Source organism: Tachysurus fulvidraco, chromosome 14, assembly GCF_022655615.1.
Source record: "Tachysurus fulvidraco isolate hzauxx_2018 chromosome 14, HZAU_PFXX_2.0, whole genome shotgun sequence".
NCBI classification, from domain to species: Eukaryota; Metazoa; Chordata; class Actinopteri; order Siluriformes; family Bagridae; genus Tachysurus; species Tachysurus fulvidraco.
In genome coordinates, this window is record NC_062531.1 from 4,588,372 (window position 1) to 4,610,070 (window position 21,699).

Below are 21,699 nucleotides of genomic sequence, written 5' to 3' on the forward strand. Positions count from 1 at the left end.
ATAGTCACAATTGTCCATTATTTCCCAATGTAATGTTGTTATAAAACAAATACGGTCATTAAGTTCATTTCTTGAGCTTAATTTCAATTATATAGTCAGAGACCTTTGCTAGTTTCCATTACCTAGAACTTCAAGTCTGAATTTTGCTAAAATAAAAATAAAAAAAAGTCTTCCGTGGCTTCTATTTGTTTTAATGCCTTATAAGAAACTGTAGATAAACAATGCCCACATTCCACTTGCTGTTGTTGTGTATGAAACGTTTACTCTGTCAGTGGCAGTACAATTTTATATCAGAAGAGGTTTTCCACATAAAGGCTTAATCTTTTAATTAATTAAAAGTTTTAACACATTTATTCTGACGTGTAAAACACACATGGTGCTTCGGTGCTGCTCAGGCATGACAAACACATCACAGGGAAGCATATTTATGGTTTAGGTTCACACACAGGTGAACATCAAACGCAACAAGCATTTAATACAGACAAAACATATGCAAATCTTTTGAAAACGTCTAAGTCTTTTATAAATGGAGCTACTCGCTCATCCCAGCACGGCTCAATCACTTTGATTATCGTTTGTATTCAGCTGAACTCCACTTCGATTTGTTGTGCTAATTTCAGCCGCCCGCTTCGCATCGATAACAGTTCACCCAAATTGAAACTGCTGGACGTTTTGTAGTGCGGGCTAAAAGCTAACTAGCGGGAGAGATTTAAGTATTAGAATTTTAGCTGTAATTAGTGTGTAACAATAAGCAAAAGCTCTCGTCAAGGTAAACAACGTCAACCAGAAATAAAATCCTGTCTGCTAGCTTGCTTGACACACAGCTTCAATCGCGACATGTTTTCAGATACAGAGTTTAAAGAATTTTAAGATTTACGGTTCACGCACAAGTGAACATCAAACACAGCATTTAATATCGTTTAATACGGACAAAAAAACTGAGCTTTCCTACTTTCTTACAGTGGACCAGCTTTTGTTCCCTGAATGAACGTGAGACACTAAAAACCAAGTCCTTCTTTTGGAGCTTTTCTGCCTTGCAGAGATTTGAGTCTTAATAATTCACTTCCACTTGCGCTAATCAGGCGCTTTGACAGCAGGTGACTATTGTGGCCGATGGCATCGGGATCCACAAAGCCCTCTGTGCTGCATGGCCGCCTGTTTAAGAGCTTTATTAAGCTATATTGGTCTCCGGGGCAGAGGGGAGAGAAATGTCAAAAATGGAAAGAGTTTCTATTAAATCCAATGACATTTCAATGGCATTTTTAACGAGGCAAAAGGTCAGAAATCGATGAGGCTGCGTCAAACTGCAGTTTAAAGTTCAAACTGTGCAAGCAGAGGGCTGCGATTCTGACCCTGGGCCCGACTCGGTCTCATCTAACTGTCACTACAAATCAGCAACCTGCTGAAGAATCCCACACCTGCATCAAAAGGAAGAAATCAGACCGCCAATGAAAGGATGTCACAGCAAGAAAATCTTGTCAGGGTGTTCAATATCAACAATAACTACCTGACAAGTGGAAACCTAGCAGCTATCTAGCTTAGCACACAGCTTCTATTGCAAAATGTTTTCGGATAGGGTTTATACTATTTTGCATACCGACAGTGAGATTGCAATTTTGAACGTTTCCTTATTGAACTGCTGCAAATATTAGTGTTAAAATAAATATATATACCAATCAATCATCCAACAGGTGTTAACTGGATAAACAGCATATTTTAATTACTTTTGAAAAACAGCACATCTTCTGATTGTCTAGACTATTAGCAAGAAACATATTTCATGTTCGCGTGACACATTGCAACATAACACACTGTATAATATCCAGTTTACTGGCCGAGTTACAGGAAGACGGATCAAAACGTCGTTTTCTGACAACTGACGCTCGAAAACCGTATCCTACCATCGCATGAAACTATGAAGCATTCAGCGTAGTGTTCTTCAATGTCGCAATAATCAAAACATGACATCTTCTTTCATACTTCAGGAATGAACCTCTGTTTCCTGCATGTAGCATGTGGAGACTGACGCTCTGCTTCGAATGCGACACATCTCTCTGGCTTGTCTCCTGACAGCCGATTTACGGCAAACAGATTTGGAGATGATCAAACGCGCTGAGGCGGCTCGTAAATCAGGTCCATCGGATGCTTCCAGGGCCGCGTCGCTCTCTGATTTATACTGTGGAATTAGCTCCATTTGACGGCCAATCACGGACAGGTCCGAAGTTGTCCAGCGAAGGTCAGATATGAGTATGGGACCCCATTCAGAAGCTGACGTAGGGGTGGAGAGTGAAGGATACATGAAGAGGGCAGGCTCTGTTGAGGAGACATGGCTGGGATGCTAAAGCGATACAATAAATCCCGCTACATTCTAGCGGAATGGATTTTAAACGACTTGCATTAGGATGCTCATCTCAATCCAGAACTGGTAACTAAACATTTACTGGCATGAAAATAAGCGCGATGCGACAGCAAGCTGCTATGGTGGGCAGTGCATTTGAATACAGGTTGAGTGCTGAGTGCTTATGGGTTAATTATCGCTGAAGACTATATGCAATAAAACCCCAATGAAGCTTAGTGTAACTATATAATGTACATGGCAGGAGATCTGCAGGCTGTTTGAGTCCACCGGTTCTCAAAGAGGAGTCTGGGAATTACAGCCAAGAGGGACAAATCCAATGGTGCAGACGTTTCTTCAATTTCTCTGTAACAATTCTAGTCCCTAGCGACACATCAACAAGAGACAACAGTAGCAGTCACTACTCAGGATCCTGATGGAACTTGGGGACATTTCAAAATTAACAATCTCTTAAAATCCCATGCGCAATTATTTAAAACAGCTGGTGAAATGCTGAAAGAGGGCCACCATAAACCATAGCTAAACCGAAGGCCACTGAGTGGAAGATTGGATTAAAATTAACTAGAACTCTAGACACTGCTGGAATCTTTACTCGACAGGATTAAATTAGAGCATAATTAAAGGTAGGAGGCGTAACTAAGTATTCGGGAAGAAACAAGTCATGCGACTCATCTTTCTGTCCAGAGAGCTTACAAAATGTGGGCTATGCTTTATTATTTGGGTTCTTGTCCTCTTGCTGTAATGGGTACCGTTGCATGTAGGATGGAAGCTCAATAACAGACAATTTCCTTGTATATGTACGTGTTCTCGAACAATCAAGAAGGAATCTGACAAACTACGTTAATGTTTTCTTGTTCATCTTCAATGGTAGCTCAGAGCATCATCAGCATACCATGCAAAATTTTGCATCTTTGAAGTATCTACCAGTGTTTACACACAGCAATACTTCCGATTTTTCACTCCTGGTTTGGGTTCACATTATATGAAGAAAATTATCGGTGTAACAAATTACACTTCATGGAAAAATGTGAAAACATCCTCTTTCCAAAGCTTATAGCTTATAACAATCAGTCAGAGCCATACTATGGACATCATATTTGACCCCTTCTAGAATAATTAGTGTGAGAAAGGGCTTTAAAGGGCCACATGTCTTCTGTAAGATTGAGGTCTGTTTTCAATAATTTTATTGAGCCACATAAAGCATGACCTGCATGAGAAATCGCACCCGGATACTTGGCGTTATATAGAAAACAGGCATGGCAATAGTGCTATATGTAGCGGGTTACAGGCCCTCTGATAAAAGTACACAACAGCTTCCGCCACACGATGTTACAGGAAGGAAGGACAAGGTCAGGGCAGCTTCGAGGTCAACTCAATAGACTGTTTTTTATCTGGTGATATACAGCAGCTACCTCAAGAGGCTTTTAGCTGTTAAATAGACTATACATTAGCGGTACATTAAATGGCCTTATCAAGAGTTCAAGAACACGCATACATCCTTTCATACACACCCCAAGTTGATATATAGACTCATGAAAATTGTACATAACCATAGCTGCAGAATTCCATAAAATATAAAAAAAAATCCCAAACAGCCTTGAGTTTATTTCCCAGAGGTGAGATTATGAGGGGTCTGTTGTGGCCATGCTGCAGATAGCAGGTGCAGAGGGAACGGTGACTTCTATTTATTTTCATTTGGTTTTACATTCAGGCTCGAAAAATGGCCCCGCCACAGGAACTCACAAGGGAGCTGCAGTGGGATTTTAAAGCAGATGTGGTCTGTGACTTGCACAGAAACACAAACAGAAAGGTGAAACTAGGCATAGCCTGGTACAATCCATTCTGAAAATTTCACCTTGTTCCGCTCCACTGATTCGGCCTGGCTTTCCTCCAGTACTGACCCATTTGTGCGAGCTCTGCGTTTCAAAGTCAATCTCCAGAGCTTTGGCCATTGTCACGGTTCCTTCTTCGATTTTCACAGCCTGCATTCGCATTTAGCTGTTGTCATCCACTGAAATCTCGCTTATAGCTTATCATAACACATCCACCGTTCTGGCTAAAAACTGGCTCCGCTGTGTCAACATAGACTAAATCCATGAAGAACAAGTGTAAAAAATGAATTGGGAAAGCTTTTATGTATCTAAAAATGAACATGGAAATAAGCCTGGTGCTAATAAATAGTCAGTTATATAATACACAGCAATATGGGGACCCAAATCAACATTTTAGACCAAAATTAACCTAATTTGATTTCAATCACAGTTTAGACAAAAAAAAAAAAAAAAAGATAGAACAAAGCAGGAAAAATAAATAAATAAATACATAAATAAAAACACCTTTATTTACCACCAGCGATTCTTAATAAAACACAAATACTGCAAATCAAAAGTTTTTAAACACACTATGATTTTATGATTTGTTTTTAAATGACATCAAGGACCGGAACAATGAACCGAGGAACAATAAGCAATTTATACGTAGTCATTTTTTGTGGATTGAAAAATATTTTAGTGGAATATTTTAGATGTAATCTAAACCACACACTAATTAGACACTTCAGGTAGCAAATACCTATATTTAACAGTGAATTCCATCACAGTATAGAAGTATTTTATATATAATGTTAGCAGCTTTACCCTCTTGGTGCTCCTGCCTCTAATAAAGCACGCATTTAGACTCGCATTAAGAGCTTAAAGTTCCTAATGCGACTCTAAACAAGTTCCACAAGATTTAACTTGCCTTATTTAATTGCTATTCAGTAACGTATTGTTTGGTAGGTGGCAATAATAGTTATTAAAGTGTAATAAAACTTAAGAACCTTCATGTGTTGAAAAACCTGACCAGCAGTGTATATACTGTATACACAATTATACAGTGTTGAATTTGTATTTTATTCTAAATGTTTTATTTAATCTCAAATACTGGAAATCCTGGTAGATTCCATACATCCGTTAAAATTTGTTCCTCCTGTAGTTACACACTTTTTCTATCTGTTTCTACTGAACAATTTGTGATTGGTTTAGTGATTCTGGGGCTAATTGGTTGGTTGGTTGGTTGGTTGGTTGGTTGTTTTTTTTTTTCAATACCTCTGACCAAAAATGTAAGATTTGAGATATGAGAACAGTCAGGCAACAAACCAGCAACAGCTTCTTTTTTCATTCAGTTTGAGCAGATGAGGAAGTGAACAGTCTATAGTACTAAAGTCTCTCATTAGGTACAGATATAGCGAGGGCTAAATCACACTAGCAGCTATCTGCAGGTAGTCAAACAGCATTGTTGAGGATAGATTTAAATGAAAGGGAGTCCATTAGGAATGCAACAAAACCACTAAGATTTCTTCTTCCGATAGAATCTGAAGCATTTGCCGAAGGATTTTTTCCAAGGAAGTGTGACAGGCATAACAGTTTTGCTTGAAATACGTCATCATCATAATGATGATAACGATGTTGATGATGGCAATCAAGCATTTATTGAGATATGACAAAATATGAACTTCATAAAGAGTGCACACACAAAAAAAGTGTGAATAGAAACTGACCAGAAACAATAAAAATATATTTGTGTTGGTGGTTAAAAAAAAAAAAGAGAGAGAGTGTGTGATAACCGTCTCCTTCTGTCTCCTGTTAACTCCAGCACCACTCTACAGGGACAGGAAGCGCTGACGGCTCATGAGTGGTTTCCGTGTGGCCTGAGAAAAGAGGCCTGTGCTCTTTCTTCTCCTGCCAAAACAAACAGGCAGAGGCAGGAGGGAGATACGAGGCAATTACCCAGCCTGCACCAGCGCCCTTCAGGTGGATTAACACACCAAACCGCTGCATGTTGTCAAATCCGCTGTTAGAGAACCATTTAGAGAGAGTTTAAGGCTATTACAGCGTTATTGTTTTGCTAGACATGATTTATAATCTTTGTGATCTGCGCAGGCCGAACTACTGAACAGCACTTAGGCTGAAGGGAACTCTGCATTCGATCATTGCTTTATTGATTGCAGATGAGAACTGTTCTATGTATTTACAGTTTTGGAGCTGACTTCATCGTTGGCCACACCCACACAGACACACACACACACACTTTCCGATCTTTCGGAAGGGAAATCCCTGCAGATTTTACTCGTACATCCTCGGATGATTTGTTGTTTCTTCTCCAGCGTGTAGCTGCATGATGACAGAAACAAGGTGCTCTTTTTTGTAACTTTTGGGTGGTAATTACAGTAAATGCCTCTGTAATTATTATTTGATACGGAAAAATGTTCTGCGAGATTGCGAGATGTGCTGAGGGCTAAATATTTCCACAATAAATTTTCTTCACGGCATGCCTAATATCACTAGATTTTGACATCACATATAAATAAATATCTCTATACACACACTCATGGTATATATATATATATATATATATATATATATATATATATATATATATATATATAAACACACTGTACACCAAACCGTTTTTAGTTCATTTCTAAAAAAAACATACTTTAACTAAGTTCTCTTATTTTCGTTAGTTCTTATATATAGGCAATCAGAATTGTTTCTATCCTACAGGTTGGCACTGATAGGCTGCCTTCAGTAGGTATGCCCTGATTAGCTGGTTCAGACTGGTTGGATCTGGTCCTGACTGGATATTTTCCTCTGGTTGGCTCTGACCGTAGGCTCGATTTGACTGGCATCTTCTAGATAACTTTGCATTTTAACCTTGATGGCTCAAATCCTAGCACTATTTTATCCATTTTCCCACTCGCTCGATCCCTCGGTACGACACAGCCGTAGTGAATTCAACAGGCTCGCCCATAAATTCTCGCCGAAGCTGAGTATTAATCACAATCCATCAACATTAGCTTATTGCAGACACTGTAACTGTGATAAGCAGCAATATGTGATTAATTATGCACCACACCACATCACCACATCCCCCTTAATGCAGACTAGACCGCTTTGCAAAGGGAAAAAAAAAAGAAAGAACACACACACACACAAAAAAAAAACCTTTTTCTACACCGAGAGCATGCTTTCCAGACAGACAAAAAGATTCGACCGCAGATTGACTGTTTATTATGACGCCCATTCAATCTGCGGCCCGTATGAAGGGAGAGTTGTGTGCTTTAAAAAGATATCATCATGGCAAATAATATACCAAATGCGATGTGATTTTATCGTCGCACAGACAAAATTGGGTCGTTCCAAACCAGGCAACGACAGAATACATCGCGGAATGATGTCCGAGAGCTCTCGAAGGCTGTGTGAACGTTTGACTGGGAGCAGAGGGTTATGTGTAATACACCAACTATATAGGGACATGCACTCAATAAATAACAGCAAAACAAAACAGGGCCCCATCTCCAAGGGGTGACCTTTGACCTGTGAGGCTGAGAGTGCACCGAATGTGAGAACATTTAAATTTCCCTGATGGGTACTTGGAGCGTACGTCACCTTTCTTCAAACCCTGAGGTGGGAAGTAAAAATGCCTTTCTGTACTTTACACAGGGAAAAATTGACTGAACAATGTGCATATTAAAATATATATAATTCAGGTAATTTTCAATGACATTGAAATGTATTTTTAGAAGGAAATTAAAGCTGGTACACCTGCTTTATTGCTTTAGGTTCTCCATCTCTCTCTCCCAACACCTCAGTCAATGCCTTTGAGGTCGCTAACTATCCGAGTCTCTGCTATACATCACTGCGATTGCATTAAATTGCGTTCTCGAATTGCGGTAGCGTTTGTTGTCTCCCAAAATTTTATGCTGGATTTTTTAATGAATATGACTTCAACTTATATAAACATTGCTGGGAAAATGTTGAGTAAGAAAATAAACAGCTTTTAGGAGCCAACAACAAAACCAAGGCCTGTATTCATAAAGACTGTTAGAATGATCTTATTTGAACAGCTTTTATCCTAGAGAGGAGGCGGGGCTAAACCTGTTACTAGCTGTTCTTCTGAAGACTATGATTGGTTGTCTAATAAAAAAGGAGCATTTTTAAAATCTGGTCTATTATAAGTCTTCGCTTACCGTGACCGATCATATTAGATATGTTCTAACATCTGTATGTTATAAATGTAATGTAAATGTAAACATCTCCGACACAGCACAGAAATGTCAGAGACAAATTATATCCTTTATGCCGCAATGGCGTTTCAGGGATGATATTTCTAATATGATTTTTGGTCACAAAAATAATCCCTACACGATCTAATCTGTAACATTTTATTAACTCACTATCGTTCTTAAATATTATACACAATACATTTCTTCTCCAGCTTCACATTTCGGCCATTTTCTCCTCTGCTAAAGAAACTCTTAAACCTCTTAAATGTTCTCCGCACTACTCCTAACACTTTTTGACCTTATGAGCTCTACGCATTAAGAGTTAAGATGCTTTATGAATAAATTTTATCTTTACTAGGATCTTCTCTATAATTTGAAGGGGAAATGGCCCACATTTCTAAGGATTTTATTAGGATTATGTCACTAGAAGAAACTCTTAAAAGAAGAGAAAACTCTTTTCCCATTTCTTCGCAATTGTTGATTGACCTTTTTATGTATTTTACACCTAATAATTATCTGGACTGTAACTGTGCTAGCAACTGATAAGAATGTGCAGCACAAATCTGCTCACTTCTCACAGAAATAACAAAAATACAGCACCAACCAACAAAATTAGCACCAGATGCTAAGCTAAGCTAAGCTAAGCTCACCACAAACGTTTTAATATAAACACATTTAAGGTGTTTCAGTATGGACTTCTCCTTAAAGTCTTTCTTTCATCAATCTCTTCATTTTACTATATTACTATAATATTCTGTAATCCTATATTTGTAGCCTCACCATCAATTTTAAGCCTTTTAGCTTCAAGGAATAAATATAACACAAATATAAACTTTAACTGACGTGACATCACTGTAATCCATCTGCTACCATGTACTCTATTTATCAACAATGAGCTATTAGCATTCAGCTATGTTAAACTGTATTGTTTTTTTTATTAGCATGCTAGCTAATATTTGAAAAGCTTTATAAAATCAGCCTGGTGAAATAGGCACAAATTTACAATGTGTTAGTAAAATCAGAGTTTATATAAATATATGTTTAAATATATTTATTTTTTACTTCAGTGAAGGATGTGAAGACAAGTTTTAGCACGGAATTAATTACTATGAGTGATTGTACTTTTAATTACGGAAAGAATTTAGCCGAGTCGGCTTCTCTAAACGATCCGCCGTGCCGTTGCAAATTTATCAGATTTAATCTTCTGTCAGGATTTTGGTTTTGCACAGCTGACCGAACACGTGAGGTATGTTTAAGCAAAAAGTTCTGAGTAATGTCTCGTTTTCGTAGACGTGCTCGTTTCTCATGTGTGTCAGAGGTTATCCTATTGTACACAGCCTGAAACTTTCATTACAGTGACAAAATCCCCCAGTGTGTCCTGTCTCTTTTTCCTCCCCCATGTGCGCCTCTCTCTCTCTCTCTCTCTCTCTCTCTCTCTCTCTCTCTCTCTCTCTCTCTCTCTCTCTCTCTCACACACACACAGCTCGTTGACATGCCTGAATACCAACAGTTTGAGATGGTGCAGAGGGAAAAAAAACCCTGCAGTTTGCAACTTGTGTGCGGTATTTTCATAAACTCAGCAGTGACCGTATTATTCTTTAAACATCCCCAGCTGTTCCCTGCTCACAGATATGGTGACTCATAAAGGTGGTCTTTTATTATTGCTCCCGGTGTGTATGTGTGTGTGTATGTGTGTGTGTGTGTGTGTGTGTGTATGTGTGTGTGTGTGCATCTTGGAATGAAGGGTGAATGCTTTCTGCGGGTTGCAGTATATCCCATTGCAGGGGGAACACATGTGCAGCGGTATAATAGGATTAAATGCAATTCGACCCCTCTAAAGCTTCGTTGGCACATTCTCGCTCACTCTGCCTCGACTGACTTTCACTCACTCTCACACTGCACCTGTGGTTGTGCCTTTCACATAACACACACACATACACACACATACAGATATCTATGAGGATCAGTTTCCTGGAAAAAAAAAAAAAAAAACCTACGATGCTGTCATTAAGCACTTCTGTAAGGAATCTGATCAATCAGCAGACCTACAGGACATTTCCATGAAAAACGTCTTACCTTTTTAAGATGACCTGTACGCGTCCCCACAAACACCACCGTATGATCTCCGTAAGTGTACGCGGCCACCGAGGCCATGCCGTCCGTCCGCTCGTCGTACAGCGGCGTCCCTTCGATCACAATCAGCCCTCCGACCGGCTGGTTCAGGACCAGGCCGCAAAAAACATCTCCGATCTGCTTCCCCTGGAGAGGAGAAACAATACTGGTGAATTCTACTACATCGCTGGTGAATACTCAAATCTGATTGGTCACAAAGTGTTGATTAATTTTCTATAAACAGCAGCATGGGCTTTAATTTGGGTTTATAATACCCAATATATCGTTCAAGGAGAAGGTTTCTTCTTAATGTATGATTTACATTTTTCCTTTAATAGTCAACGTTAAGCAGGATGACAAACAGATTTAAAGAACAAGGTTTCGTTCTTTAAGAAATAAAATTTGTCATCCACAAAACTTGCTTTGGTGTAAAAGGAGAAACATTTCAGTCTGCTAACGTTGTTGATTATTTTCCTATAACAGTGCCCCCCGTGGTGTGTTAATGCCTTTATAGAAACAGTCCTCATCCTGGTAACATGGGTAAACAATTAGGCATTTAACTGCAATTCTTATGAGTCAAAGTAATTATTACACTTATAAAATGAAGCAAGCCCGAGTAGAAAATAATAATTAATCTGACCTTGGGTTGTTATCGTGGCCTGCACTGCCAAGCTGAACCCTTTTATTCTGTTCAAAAATAGGAAGAAAATACTAAAAAAAATGTTTTTTTGGTCTGTTTTCCCATGTGAACCTTTGTGTGCTCAAACTTAGTAATTACAGCAAAAAAGGAAGAAAAAAAAATCAGGTTTATATGATACGAGTTACAGGTAATTGTGTTCAGAGAGTGACAATGTGATTTTACTGGCTGTCACTTCTCCTCATGTCTTATTAGCACACACACACACACACACACTCACTCTCTCTCATCTTGCATGGATGCGCACACACACACACACACACACACACACACACACAGCACTCACATACTCACACTCACACAGACACTCAGTCTACTTCTCTCTCACATGCACCTACTCCCTCACGCACACGCACACCCCTCTGCGAACACTTCCTCACCCACCTGTGCTTACACTCCCTCACACACGCGTGTGCACACTCCCTCACCCACGTCTAGCAAACTCTGCCTTGTTTAAGTCACCAATAATGAATATAAAACCATGATATACTGAGCAAACTAAAATATAAAACTATAAAACTAGGATAACTGATTGAGGAGGTGTGCACATTATGTTCAGCTCTCGTGAGATGCTACGCTTCAAGATGCCAGGTTTAAAATATAGACTCACAGAGCCGCTAGTCAGCCTGCTGCCTTAGCCGTCGTACCCCACCTTAGCTGAACGATACGTGGAATTTCAATGAATACATTTTGTGTAATCCAAGATGCGAGGAGAAGCAAAATCAAAACAGAGATTAGATATTAGAAAATGAGTTCAGACCAAATTCATTATTGTGCAATACGGACCTCGCTAGTATCTCTATCCCGGTTAGGGTCCGGAACACAGCGTGAGGCTAAGCAATACAGAAATGTATTACAGATACCGAAATACTGAAAGCGAGCTCTATGGGATTATATACACGTCAATGACACAAATACACACACCCCAAAGGAAGACATGACATCATCCAGCTTTGTGCCTCACTCTGCGTGAGAAGCTCATCGCTCTGGATGTGGCCTTTCTGGGTGTGGGTGTGTGGGTGTGGGTGTGGGGGGGGGGACTTTGGTTCTTCTAAAAATGCCGTCTGTAATGGGCTCCGTCTGTATCACGGAGGAACGACATGAGCAGTTCGGGAAGACTTATTTGAAAATCAATTGTGTTAGCGAACATCTGCAGGATGGGCTAATGATGATGTCATCAAACACTGACCCGCTCCTGAGCTTCTCCAGTGAACTATCGACTCCCTGTGTATGCTTAAACCTCCCTCGGCTCTCTCGATCTCTTTCTGTTCTTTCTGTCCGCCAAGGACTCGTATCTCTCTCTAACACCCGCGCACACATTCGTCTTACGATACTTGTGAAGACCTTCCACTGACAATTATTAAATGCAGCTATGTTTTTAATGCTATCCCGACACACCTTTACATAGATCTAGCCCTAAGCTTAACCACGGAACCCAAAGAAGCCTCAAATATTGTTTTAAATAAAAGCTGCACTGTCTTCTCCATGTGGGGACCGGCCGAAGGTCCCCATGAAGTCAAAACTGTAAGATATTCCTATCCTTGCGAGGACATTTAGCTTGTGTTGTTTTACATTGGGTTTTTTTTTAGGGGGGGTCCAACAAGACAAATGTCCCCACAATGTTACTTATCTTACTGAGGACATCGTCCAGTCCCCGTATGGAAAACTGCTTCTTCTTTGAAAATGAAGCTTTACTTTTGGAAGGTTTTAATATTTTAGTGAGACCAAAGAAAAAAATATCCTCACATGGTCAAAAACATCAGATATTCCTTCCCTTTGTGGAGACAACGGGCTTGGTCCTCATAAAATAGAAAAAAAAGATAAAAACTGCTTTTATTTAAACTCCTTACAAAACAGCCAAAAGGACTGTAGTGAGGACCAACAAGACAAACATCCACACACATTCAAAATCGTTAAATATTCATAGCTTAGTGGGGACAAGCCAAATATTTGAACAAATCTTCAGCTTTTATTTCAAAAGCTAGAGCTAAAGTTCTCTCCCTCTCTCTCCCTCTCTCTCCCTCTCTCTCCCTCCCTCTCTCTCCCTCTCTCTCCCTCTCTCTCCCTCTCTCTCCCTCTCTCTCCCTCTCTCGGCATGATTTTATACCTTAGTGGGGGGACCAATATTGCAAATGTCCTCAAAAGATTAAAAATGGCAGTCCGTATCATCCATCTGAGGACAAAGGTTTGGTCTTCACAAGGAAAAAATCAGAAAAAAAGGGTTGTGTGTGCAGTCATATACATATTTTCATCCCTTAGTGGGGTGCAACATGAAAAATGTCCTCACAAGGTCAAAATGATATTCATATTGTGGTGGGGTACCTACTAATAGAGAGGAAAATGCACGCACACTCACTCACACTCTCTCTCTCACACACACACACACACACACACACGCACTCACAACCAAGCACTGAGGTCAGCCTGCCCTCCTGATGACATCACCTCCTCTAATACACTAATAACCTGCCAGCATTTTATCCCCAGGTGTTTTATTTAAAGCCCCGCTCCCTTGATTCAGTTCGATAATTCACACGCTAGGATTTCGATTATCTATTACACTCATCCTTGAAGGTGACACAGCACTTTTTTTCTATATCAGTATCATGCCATTTTTTGTTCTTTCCCTTTTGCTAAAATATAGGTTTTGTGGTTAAGGCTGGTGTAACTAGAGCTGAAATGGAAACAAACTCTGGTCTCTGTTGCTGCCTTCCTTCGTTCGTTCTTTGTTCCAGTGGCCATCTTGGGGATCATAGGGCGTGTCAGAGGGCTGATTGTGTGTGTGTCTGTGTGTGTGTTCGTAGGGAGGGGCGTGCTTACAGGAGAGCCTTGTATTTTTCCTGAATGCTTATGAAGAATAAATGCAGTAAACGAGGCAAGGCTGGGCGGCTGGCACGCACAGCCTCATTATGAGGTGCAGGGTCGCTGCCGTGCATCTGAACGGCCTAATAATACCCTAATAATAAGTGCATCAGTCATGGGGAACCCTGGAGCTACCTCATAAAAACAAGCACAGCCACTCCTCCATAGAGGAAACAGGTCATCATACGTTTTCTCTCCCTCTCTCTCTCTCTCTCTCCCTCCATCCATCTGTTCAGCTTAGCCTTGGAGGTGTTGTGCTATTGTTCTCCGCACAGTACACAGAGCTGCACAAATCATTGTCTCCATCACAATAACAAGCTCTTTGCAGAAAATTTCCCATGACCCGGTTCCAGATTTTGGCTCTGTAATGAGGGTAATACGACGCTGATGGGAAGGAGAAAATCTCAGGGTGAGAGGTGACAAAACTATCATGACAGCACATCTGCAGATATGCTCAGGTTCACTTTTAAGACGTTCAGTTTTACTTCCAATGTAACTGAAGTCTGTTTTATTTTGTGTGTCTTGCAGTATGAAATATTTGCTAACTGTCTAATAATCTATTGTGTGTGCAGCTGTGTGTTTTTAGAGTAGAGGTTTCACTTGGGTTCTCCAGTTTCCTCCCACCTCCCAACACTAACATACAGTTAGGTAAATAAATGTATCTAAATTGCCCCGGGTATAAACGACCGTCAGCATGACGCGCCGAAGGTATTCCCACCTCACACACTGTGTACCTGGGACCTAGACCTGGATTACAAACAAATTACTGTATATTAATGAGTCATAACGTCAAAAAGCTGCCATTCCTGGCGATTGAATATAAATATGCAAATAGGTTACCGAACAATACCTAACATATTACAGCAAAGCCTGTGCTTATGAATAATACACCACAGTAAAATCAGGCCAAATCCTGATCCTCTGCAGCAAATGGATTAAATATTAATATCTTCCATAACAAACTATTGCAAATAATTTATAGTGCAAAGCCTCTGACTGAGAAACTGAGGTACAGTGATTTATAATGTACTCAGTTATTTATATAGATTGTACATAATGGTTCAGAAGCTTTCAAAACAAAACAAAACAAAAAACACAGAGACAAAGTCTGGAAATGCTCGAGGCACCTGTTGGAAGCAGGAAGTAGTATTTAGCCTTGGGTTCATACAATATGCTATAGGTTCATTTAAAAAGAATAATAATGATAGTAATAAATAAATAAATAAATACATAAATAAGTAAGTAAGTAAGTAAGTAAGTAAGTAAGTAAGTAAGTAAATAAATAAATACTAAAAATTCAAATCTAGGATAATTTAATATTTACTGGTAATAGTTTGATAACTAAAATATAATTTCAAACAGATATCGTACATCCTGAATGACAAATATTTAACATCCATTTTAAAGAAAAATTAAGGAAAGGAAAGGAAAGGAAAGGAAAGGAAAGAGAGGCAGGAAAGAAAAACCGGACAGATCGCAAGGAAGGAAAACAAGGAAGGAAGGACAGGAAGAAAATAAGGAAGGATAGAAAAAAGAAAGATCGAAGGAAGGAAGGAAGGAAGGAAGGAAGGAAGGAAGGAAGGAAGGAAGGAAGGACAAAAAAGAAGGAAGGAAGGACAAAAAAGAAGGAAGGAAGGACAAAAAGAAGGAAGAAAGGATAAAAAAGAAGGAAGGAAGAAAGGAAGAAAGGAAGGAAGGACAGAAAAAAAGAAGGAAGGAAGGACAGAAAAAAAGAAGGAAGGAGGGAAAGAAGGAAGGAAGGAAGGACAGAAAAAAAAAGAAGTTAGGAAGGAAGGAAGGAAGGAAGGAAGGACAAGAAAATGTGAAAAACACTAAAACTACATCATTTCTCACAGAAATGTAATAGTACTTCAAGTTTAAAATGAAAAGCATTGTCATTACTGAATGACAAATTAGTGCCATACGATACAGTGATGATCCTCATGTTAATCACTGAGAAGCATATCGGTTGTTATTACCATGTTAATACGGTCTCGTAATGCCACCCGACCATAAATACTGTGAGTTTAGAAAAAACATGTTAGAACCGAGGTTTATGTGAGCAGCTGTTTGCAATATTGCTCAATGAAGTAATATTAGATTTCACTGAGAAGTCGAGTTTAACCATAGCCAAAATTGCGAGGTCACATCATGTCGTGCCTTTATATTTACTGAAAAGCTTCATTCTGAATAGGATTTGTAGACAGTTAGATGTGGAAGGAATCCAGAGGCAAGCCTCAAGGCAAATAAATAATATAAAAACTCATAACCACAGCTGTTACTCATCTTTTTTTTTTCCTCGGGTAATTATATGAGAGAGAAAAATATTTACCCTTTTCCTATCAGCGATGCTCTTTAGACGTTCTTTAGAGCTCCTCAGGTGTGTTTATGTGATGGAGACACCCTCGAATCGAATGTTTGTCGAAATGTCACACCACGTCTTGCTATCGCTTGACGCTAGAAGATAAACTCCGCATTCTCACCGTTTATCTTTTCATCGCGGCTTGATTAAATCAGATTAAGACGTGTAATGGTGTTAACAGTCCCTCTCTTAATACACACACACACACACACACACACACACACACCTGATCAGCCTGCCTGTATCAGATCATAATAAGGTCACAGACTATCAGATCCACAAACTGACCTTTCTCAAAAACAACCAAAGAAACAGGCTAAGCAAATTATGGATGGAGCATTGATTAAACGGAGCAGAGTGATACTGTAGCCAGACAAAATTTACCATTAAAGTTAGATTATAAATAGAATCAAGGCGATCTACACCGACGCACCGAACTTCTAGCCAGGTTTTTCAACGCATGTAAAAAAATAAATTAAATAGACAGTCCAAGCAGTAATAAAAACAGAAAATGATCTAGTATTATTATACAATTTCTCAAATATAAAGAAAATAACTACGTACATATAATCATCATACTCAGATCTCAATATTTTCAAATATGTGTCGCAACTATTTTTTTTTCCAAACACTGGGTATTCAGGTTTTTCCATTTCCAAACAGGGATTACGCAAACAGGCAAATAAAATCGATGCCGCCTCGGTTTGAAAAAGTTGAAAAGTTAATAACAAGGTTTTAATGCTGTGGCACCTGATGAAATATGTCAGACTGTATATTTATAATCACACCTTCCAGTGTCACCCATATGAGGGTGAGGTTCCCCTTTGAGTCTGGTTCCTCTCAAGGTTTCTTTAGCACTCTTCGGACGGGACTAGTTTTACGTGGGGACGTGGAGTAATGCAATTATACATCAGCACGTCTGTAATATTAATTGGCCAAATCGCACGGGACAAGACATCTCAGTAAAACTAGCAGAAGTGGGAGGGGTAACTCGCTTTATGCACAACAGTAACCTACTTGTCGTCATGTGCGTATGATGTCGCTTCCTGTTTCAAGCACCTCCATGCTTGCAAAATGCGCCAAAAACTATTTTTAAACAGGAAATGACGGAATTGTACCGTACATATTTACAGCGGGTCTATTCGGACGGGATTAGTATTACCCGAGGTAATTTTTCCCGACCTTTTTACAGAAGGTAAAAGTCGCCGTAATCTTCACTGACATTGTCTGTAATGATTACCGAGATGGCACATTCGGACAGGACTAAAATCACCGAGGAGCTCTGGTAATAATTACTTTACCCCTACGTCCCCACGTAAAACTAGTCCCGTCCGAATAGTGCTAATGTCAGTAAAGATTACGGCGACTTTTACCTTCTGTAAAAAGGTCAGGAAAAATTACCTCGGGTAATACTAATCCCGTCCGAATAGACACGCTGTAAATATGTACGGTAAAATTCCATCATTTCCTGTTTAAAAGCTCATTTCTCAAGCATGGAGGCGCCAAGTTGTCTGTTTGCGCACGTGATAACAGGAAGCAACTTCATACGCACATGACAAGGAGGTTACTGTGGTGCCTAAGCGAGTTACCCCTCCCACTTCTGCTTTTTTACTGAGATGTCTTGTCCCGAGCGAATTGGCCAATTAATATTACAGACGTCCTGAGGTAAACTTGCATTACTCCACGTCCCCACATAGAACTAATCCAAAAACTAAGGGAGTTTTTCTTTGCGACTGCTGCTTGAGTCACCTAAGGGGCTTTTTACACCTGGTCACTTCCTGCGTTTTCTGTGATCAGATAGCTATCCGATCGTAAAAAGACCAGGTCTAAATTCCCTCCGAAACGTTTTCGAGACAGATATAAATCTGATCGCTCAAACCACTTCAGGAGGTGGTCTGGGACGCATTTCAGATGAAACTGGACAGGTGTAAATGCATGTGGTTGTTCAAGCCACATACGTCAGCGCTATACTCCTCCCAAACGGAAGTATGTCACTCGCGAGCAGAAACAAATAACATGAACGACACGCAGGGTTGGTTTTTTGTAGCATAGCCTTCGTAGCGAGTTTTTTCGTCTTCTTTTTGATTGCATTCTTAAAACCGCATACACCAAAGCGTGTTCCGTTTCAATTACACCGGAAATGAGGTGAAATATATTTGCATTTTTGGCGGGAGTACAAAGATCGAATCGATATCCGATTTGCCGAGACGCATTTATGTGGCCTAATGTAAATGGAACAGTTTTAACAAATCAGATATCTATCAGAACAAAGAAAACACATGAAGTGACCAGGTGTAAAAAAGCCCTCAGACTTGCTCATAGGAATCTTGAATTTTGTATTCTATTAATCTTTATATTATTCTTTATATTAACCTTTTGCTCTATGTTTATGTTCTGTAAGGCTGCTTTGAGACAATGTCAATTGTAAAAAGCGCTATAGAAATAAACTTAAATTGAATTGATGAAATAAAATCATTTTTAGATGCTTAACATGGCTGCAGTTGTCAAAGTACATAATGGTAGGAGAAAAAGTACTCACCGTGTGGAAGCAGCGAAGCTCCTTATTGAGCAGCCAAGGTAGAGACAGCGTTCCCTCTCCACGGTAGCAAGACATGATCCTCTCACGCATGGCCAGGTTGATCTGATGAAGAGTGAACAGACACAGCACGGTCTCCCGGGGTGGATTTTCCCGATTCTTTTGGCCTTGGGAGAACACCACAAAGAGCACATCTTCGTCTTCAGACAGCCCCAGAGCCTGAGCAAGCATCTTTCCTGGACGGTGCTTGTATGCGGCCTGGACCAGGCGGTATTCCACGCCATCCTTGGTGCAGCCGAGTGGGAATTCGATGTAAGAGTAGAACTCTGTATCATTAGAGCACATGCGGACAATCTTGGACGTGAAGAACTTTTCACCGGTGGCATCCACTTGCGTGAGCTGTGTGTCTAGCTGCAGCGTGAGAAAGTAGATGTAAGTCCGACTGGCGAAGCCGTAGACATAATAGATATCAAAGGCGGGATAGAGAGACAGCGTGTCTGATGGAATCTTGATTTGCGAAGAAACAAACTCATCCTGGTACACCAAGCTGAACATGCTAGCACTCTCCTCATCCTCTACGAGTTTGCGGCTGGACAACGTCGGGAAGTATTCAGACTTGCCATCGATGGCAGCACCGATGAACAATCGGCCGTCTCCCTTCTTTCTCTTCCTCTTTGGATCGTCTTCCTCGTCGTCCACTACCACTCCGGCCATGCCATCTGCCTCCTGAGCTCCTGAAAGGTAGTGCTCTTTGCGCAAGTGAGGCTCACCGAGCTTGAACAAGTCGCCCAGACGCAAAAATTGACACACTCCCTGCCAGATGGTGCCACAGGCTACCAGCCGGTTGCCAGCATAGTCTATCAGCAGAAGCTTGTTGATGTTATCAGAAGGTTCCTGCTTGTGGGCGCATGTCCGGACACTGGGTGGTGGGTAGCATTGGGAGTTGTCCTTTATCGGACCAGTCTTGTGTGAACGGATCTCGGTCAGGTTGTCAGAGAGCTTGTAGATGCGATTGATGGCTCCCACAAACACTTCACCTGTCTTGCGGTGGACGGTCAAGTGATTCAAGCTGGTGTCCTTCACCCGGAAGGTGCTTATTTCCGGAGGTTGCTCCGTGGGGGTCATCGGGAACGGTGCAACCATCCCAATGACAAATGCAGTGAAATATGTCAGCAGCCACGACAGCATCATGGTTTCAAAGCTTTCTTTTGAAGAGGAGGGATGAGACGGAGCTCCTTCCCTCAAAATATTTCACAGATTTTCTTTTTGTAGCGGTTTCAGTAGTTCATGTCTAAAGTAGGAGACAAAAAGAGAGACAGCTGGGTTAGTTTCAAAATGGATAATGAGGGAAAGAGCACTGGCTTATCTTTAAAAAGTTTAATTACATTAAGCTAAGGCAGGGAACATTTTATAACCCTGCATTCAGATTTTCCACCACTTTTTGTCCCACTCATTCTGCTTTGCCTATGGCCCATTTTAAAGGCAATAATGTCTTGGTCTAGACAGCTGGGTTTAGGGTAAGGGGGCTTTAGAGTGGGTGGGAGTATTGATCGACTGGCTTCTGCTGATGCCAAGCCTAGTCACTCCTGTTCCTCTAACTCAACAGATCACTAATAAACCTTTACAGACATCACTACCACTAATTCACAGCACATTTGCTAATTAGGCTTCGATACTTGACTAGTCATGAGGGAAAACTATGACAAAGTGCCAGGGCAAACAGACAGAAAGGAAGGGAGGGAGGGAGGGAGGGAGGGAGAAGTTCAAACCAGACTCACTGGACATTTATTTGATATATTATATTAACAACTCGGTATCTTTAATAGAGGTGTACTGTAGATCAAATGTCTTGCTTTTCAACCCAAATCACCACTCATGCAAGTGCACAGTGGCCAGGAATGAAAGTGCTCCTTCCAGCTCTGCCTTTCCTTCCATCACTTGCTCTTTGTTTCTCACACTCTGTCCCTCAATCACTCTCTCTTTGTCCATCTTTCTCATCTTTTTTCCTTCTGTCTGTCACCATCTTTGTGTCTGTTCTCTCTCTCTCTCTCTCAGTAGAAAGGGTTAGGGAGGGTCAAGCTAAGCTCAGGCAGGAAGAATGAGCCTTTACTCAGACCTCAGATTCAGTGGTTTGAGGTTTCAAAAGGACTTTCCGGCAGCTGGCAGCGCCCCCTGAGCCAGCCTTCAATTTGGGACGGCGAGACACAAACCCAGGCCATTGCCAAGCCATTCGGTTTTAGTTTTAACTTTCCTTCAGTGAGGTGATGTAAATCAAGGACAGCATGCTGGCAGCACAACTGAATTCCAGCCTTGCAAGATCCTATCAGAGGCCGCGTTCACCACGGCTGAACCTAAATTTGTTTTATCCACCCTGGCTTTATAAATACTCGGAAGAAAAGAATGCCTGGATGATTCGTCTGATCCGATACACCAACGTGCAGGGGAAGTATGAAAATTGCCCTGGTGCTAATCAGGATAATGTGCCACTGGCCTTTAGAGCACTAATGAACCCTAATTAATCCAAAAACAACACTCGTATGAGCTCACATTCCCGTTATTTATACTGGCAAATAGTCTAGGACAAATGATTCAGCACCAATGCACGGGCAACCACTTTTTGGTTTTTCGGAGCTGGAGTTAATTGCCCATTGTAATCCACGTTTCCCGAGGAGCGCAAGACGCTATTGAGCTGCAATCAAGGTGATTTGATTAACACAGTGGTGGCACC

The 21,699-nt window shown here is 40.6% G+C and overlaps 1 protein-coding gene across 1 annotated transcript in view; it reads right to left on the reverse strand.

Annotated features, from left to right (window-relative positions):
* Nucleotides 1-21,699, reverse strand: part of plxna3 (plexin A3) — a 188,933-nt gene that overhangs the window by 155,830 nt on the left and 11,404 nt on the right. The window contains exons 2-3 of the mRNA XM_027151064.2: nucleotides 18,975-20,262; nucleotides 10,479-10,661 (exon numbers count right to left, since the gene is read on the reverse strand). Coding sequence (XP_027006865.2) covers nucleotides 10,479-10,661; nucleotides 18,975-20,162 — 1,371 coding nt within the window. The 5' untranslated portion in view covers nucleotides 20,163-20,262. The remainder of the gene's footprint in view (nucleotides 1-10,478; nucleotides 10,662-18,974; nucleotides 20,263-21,699) is intronic.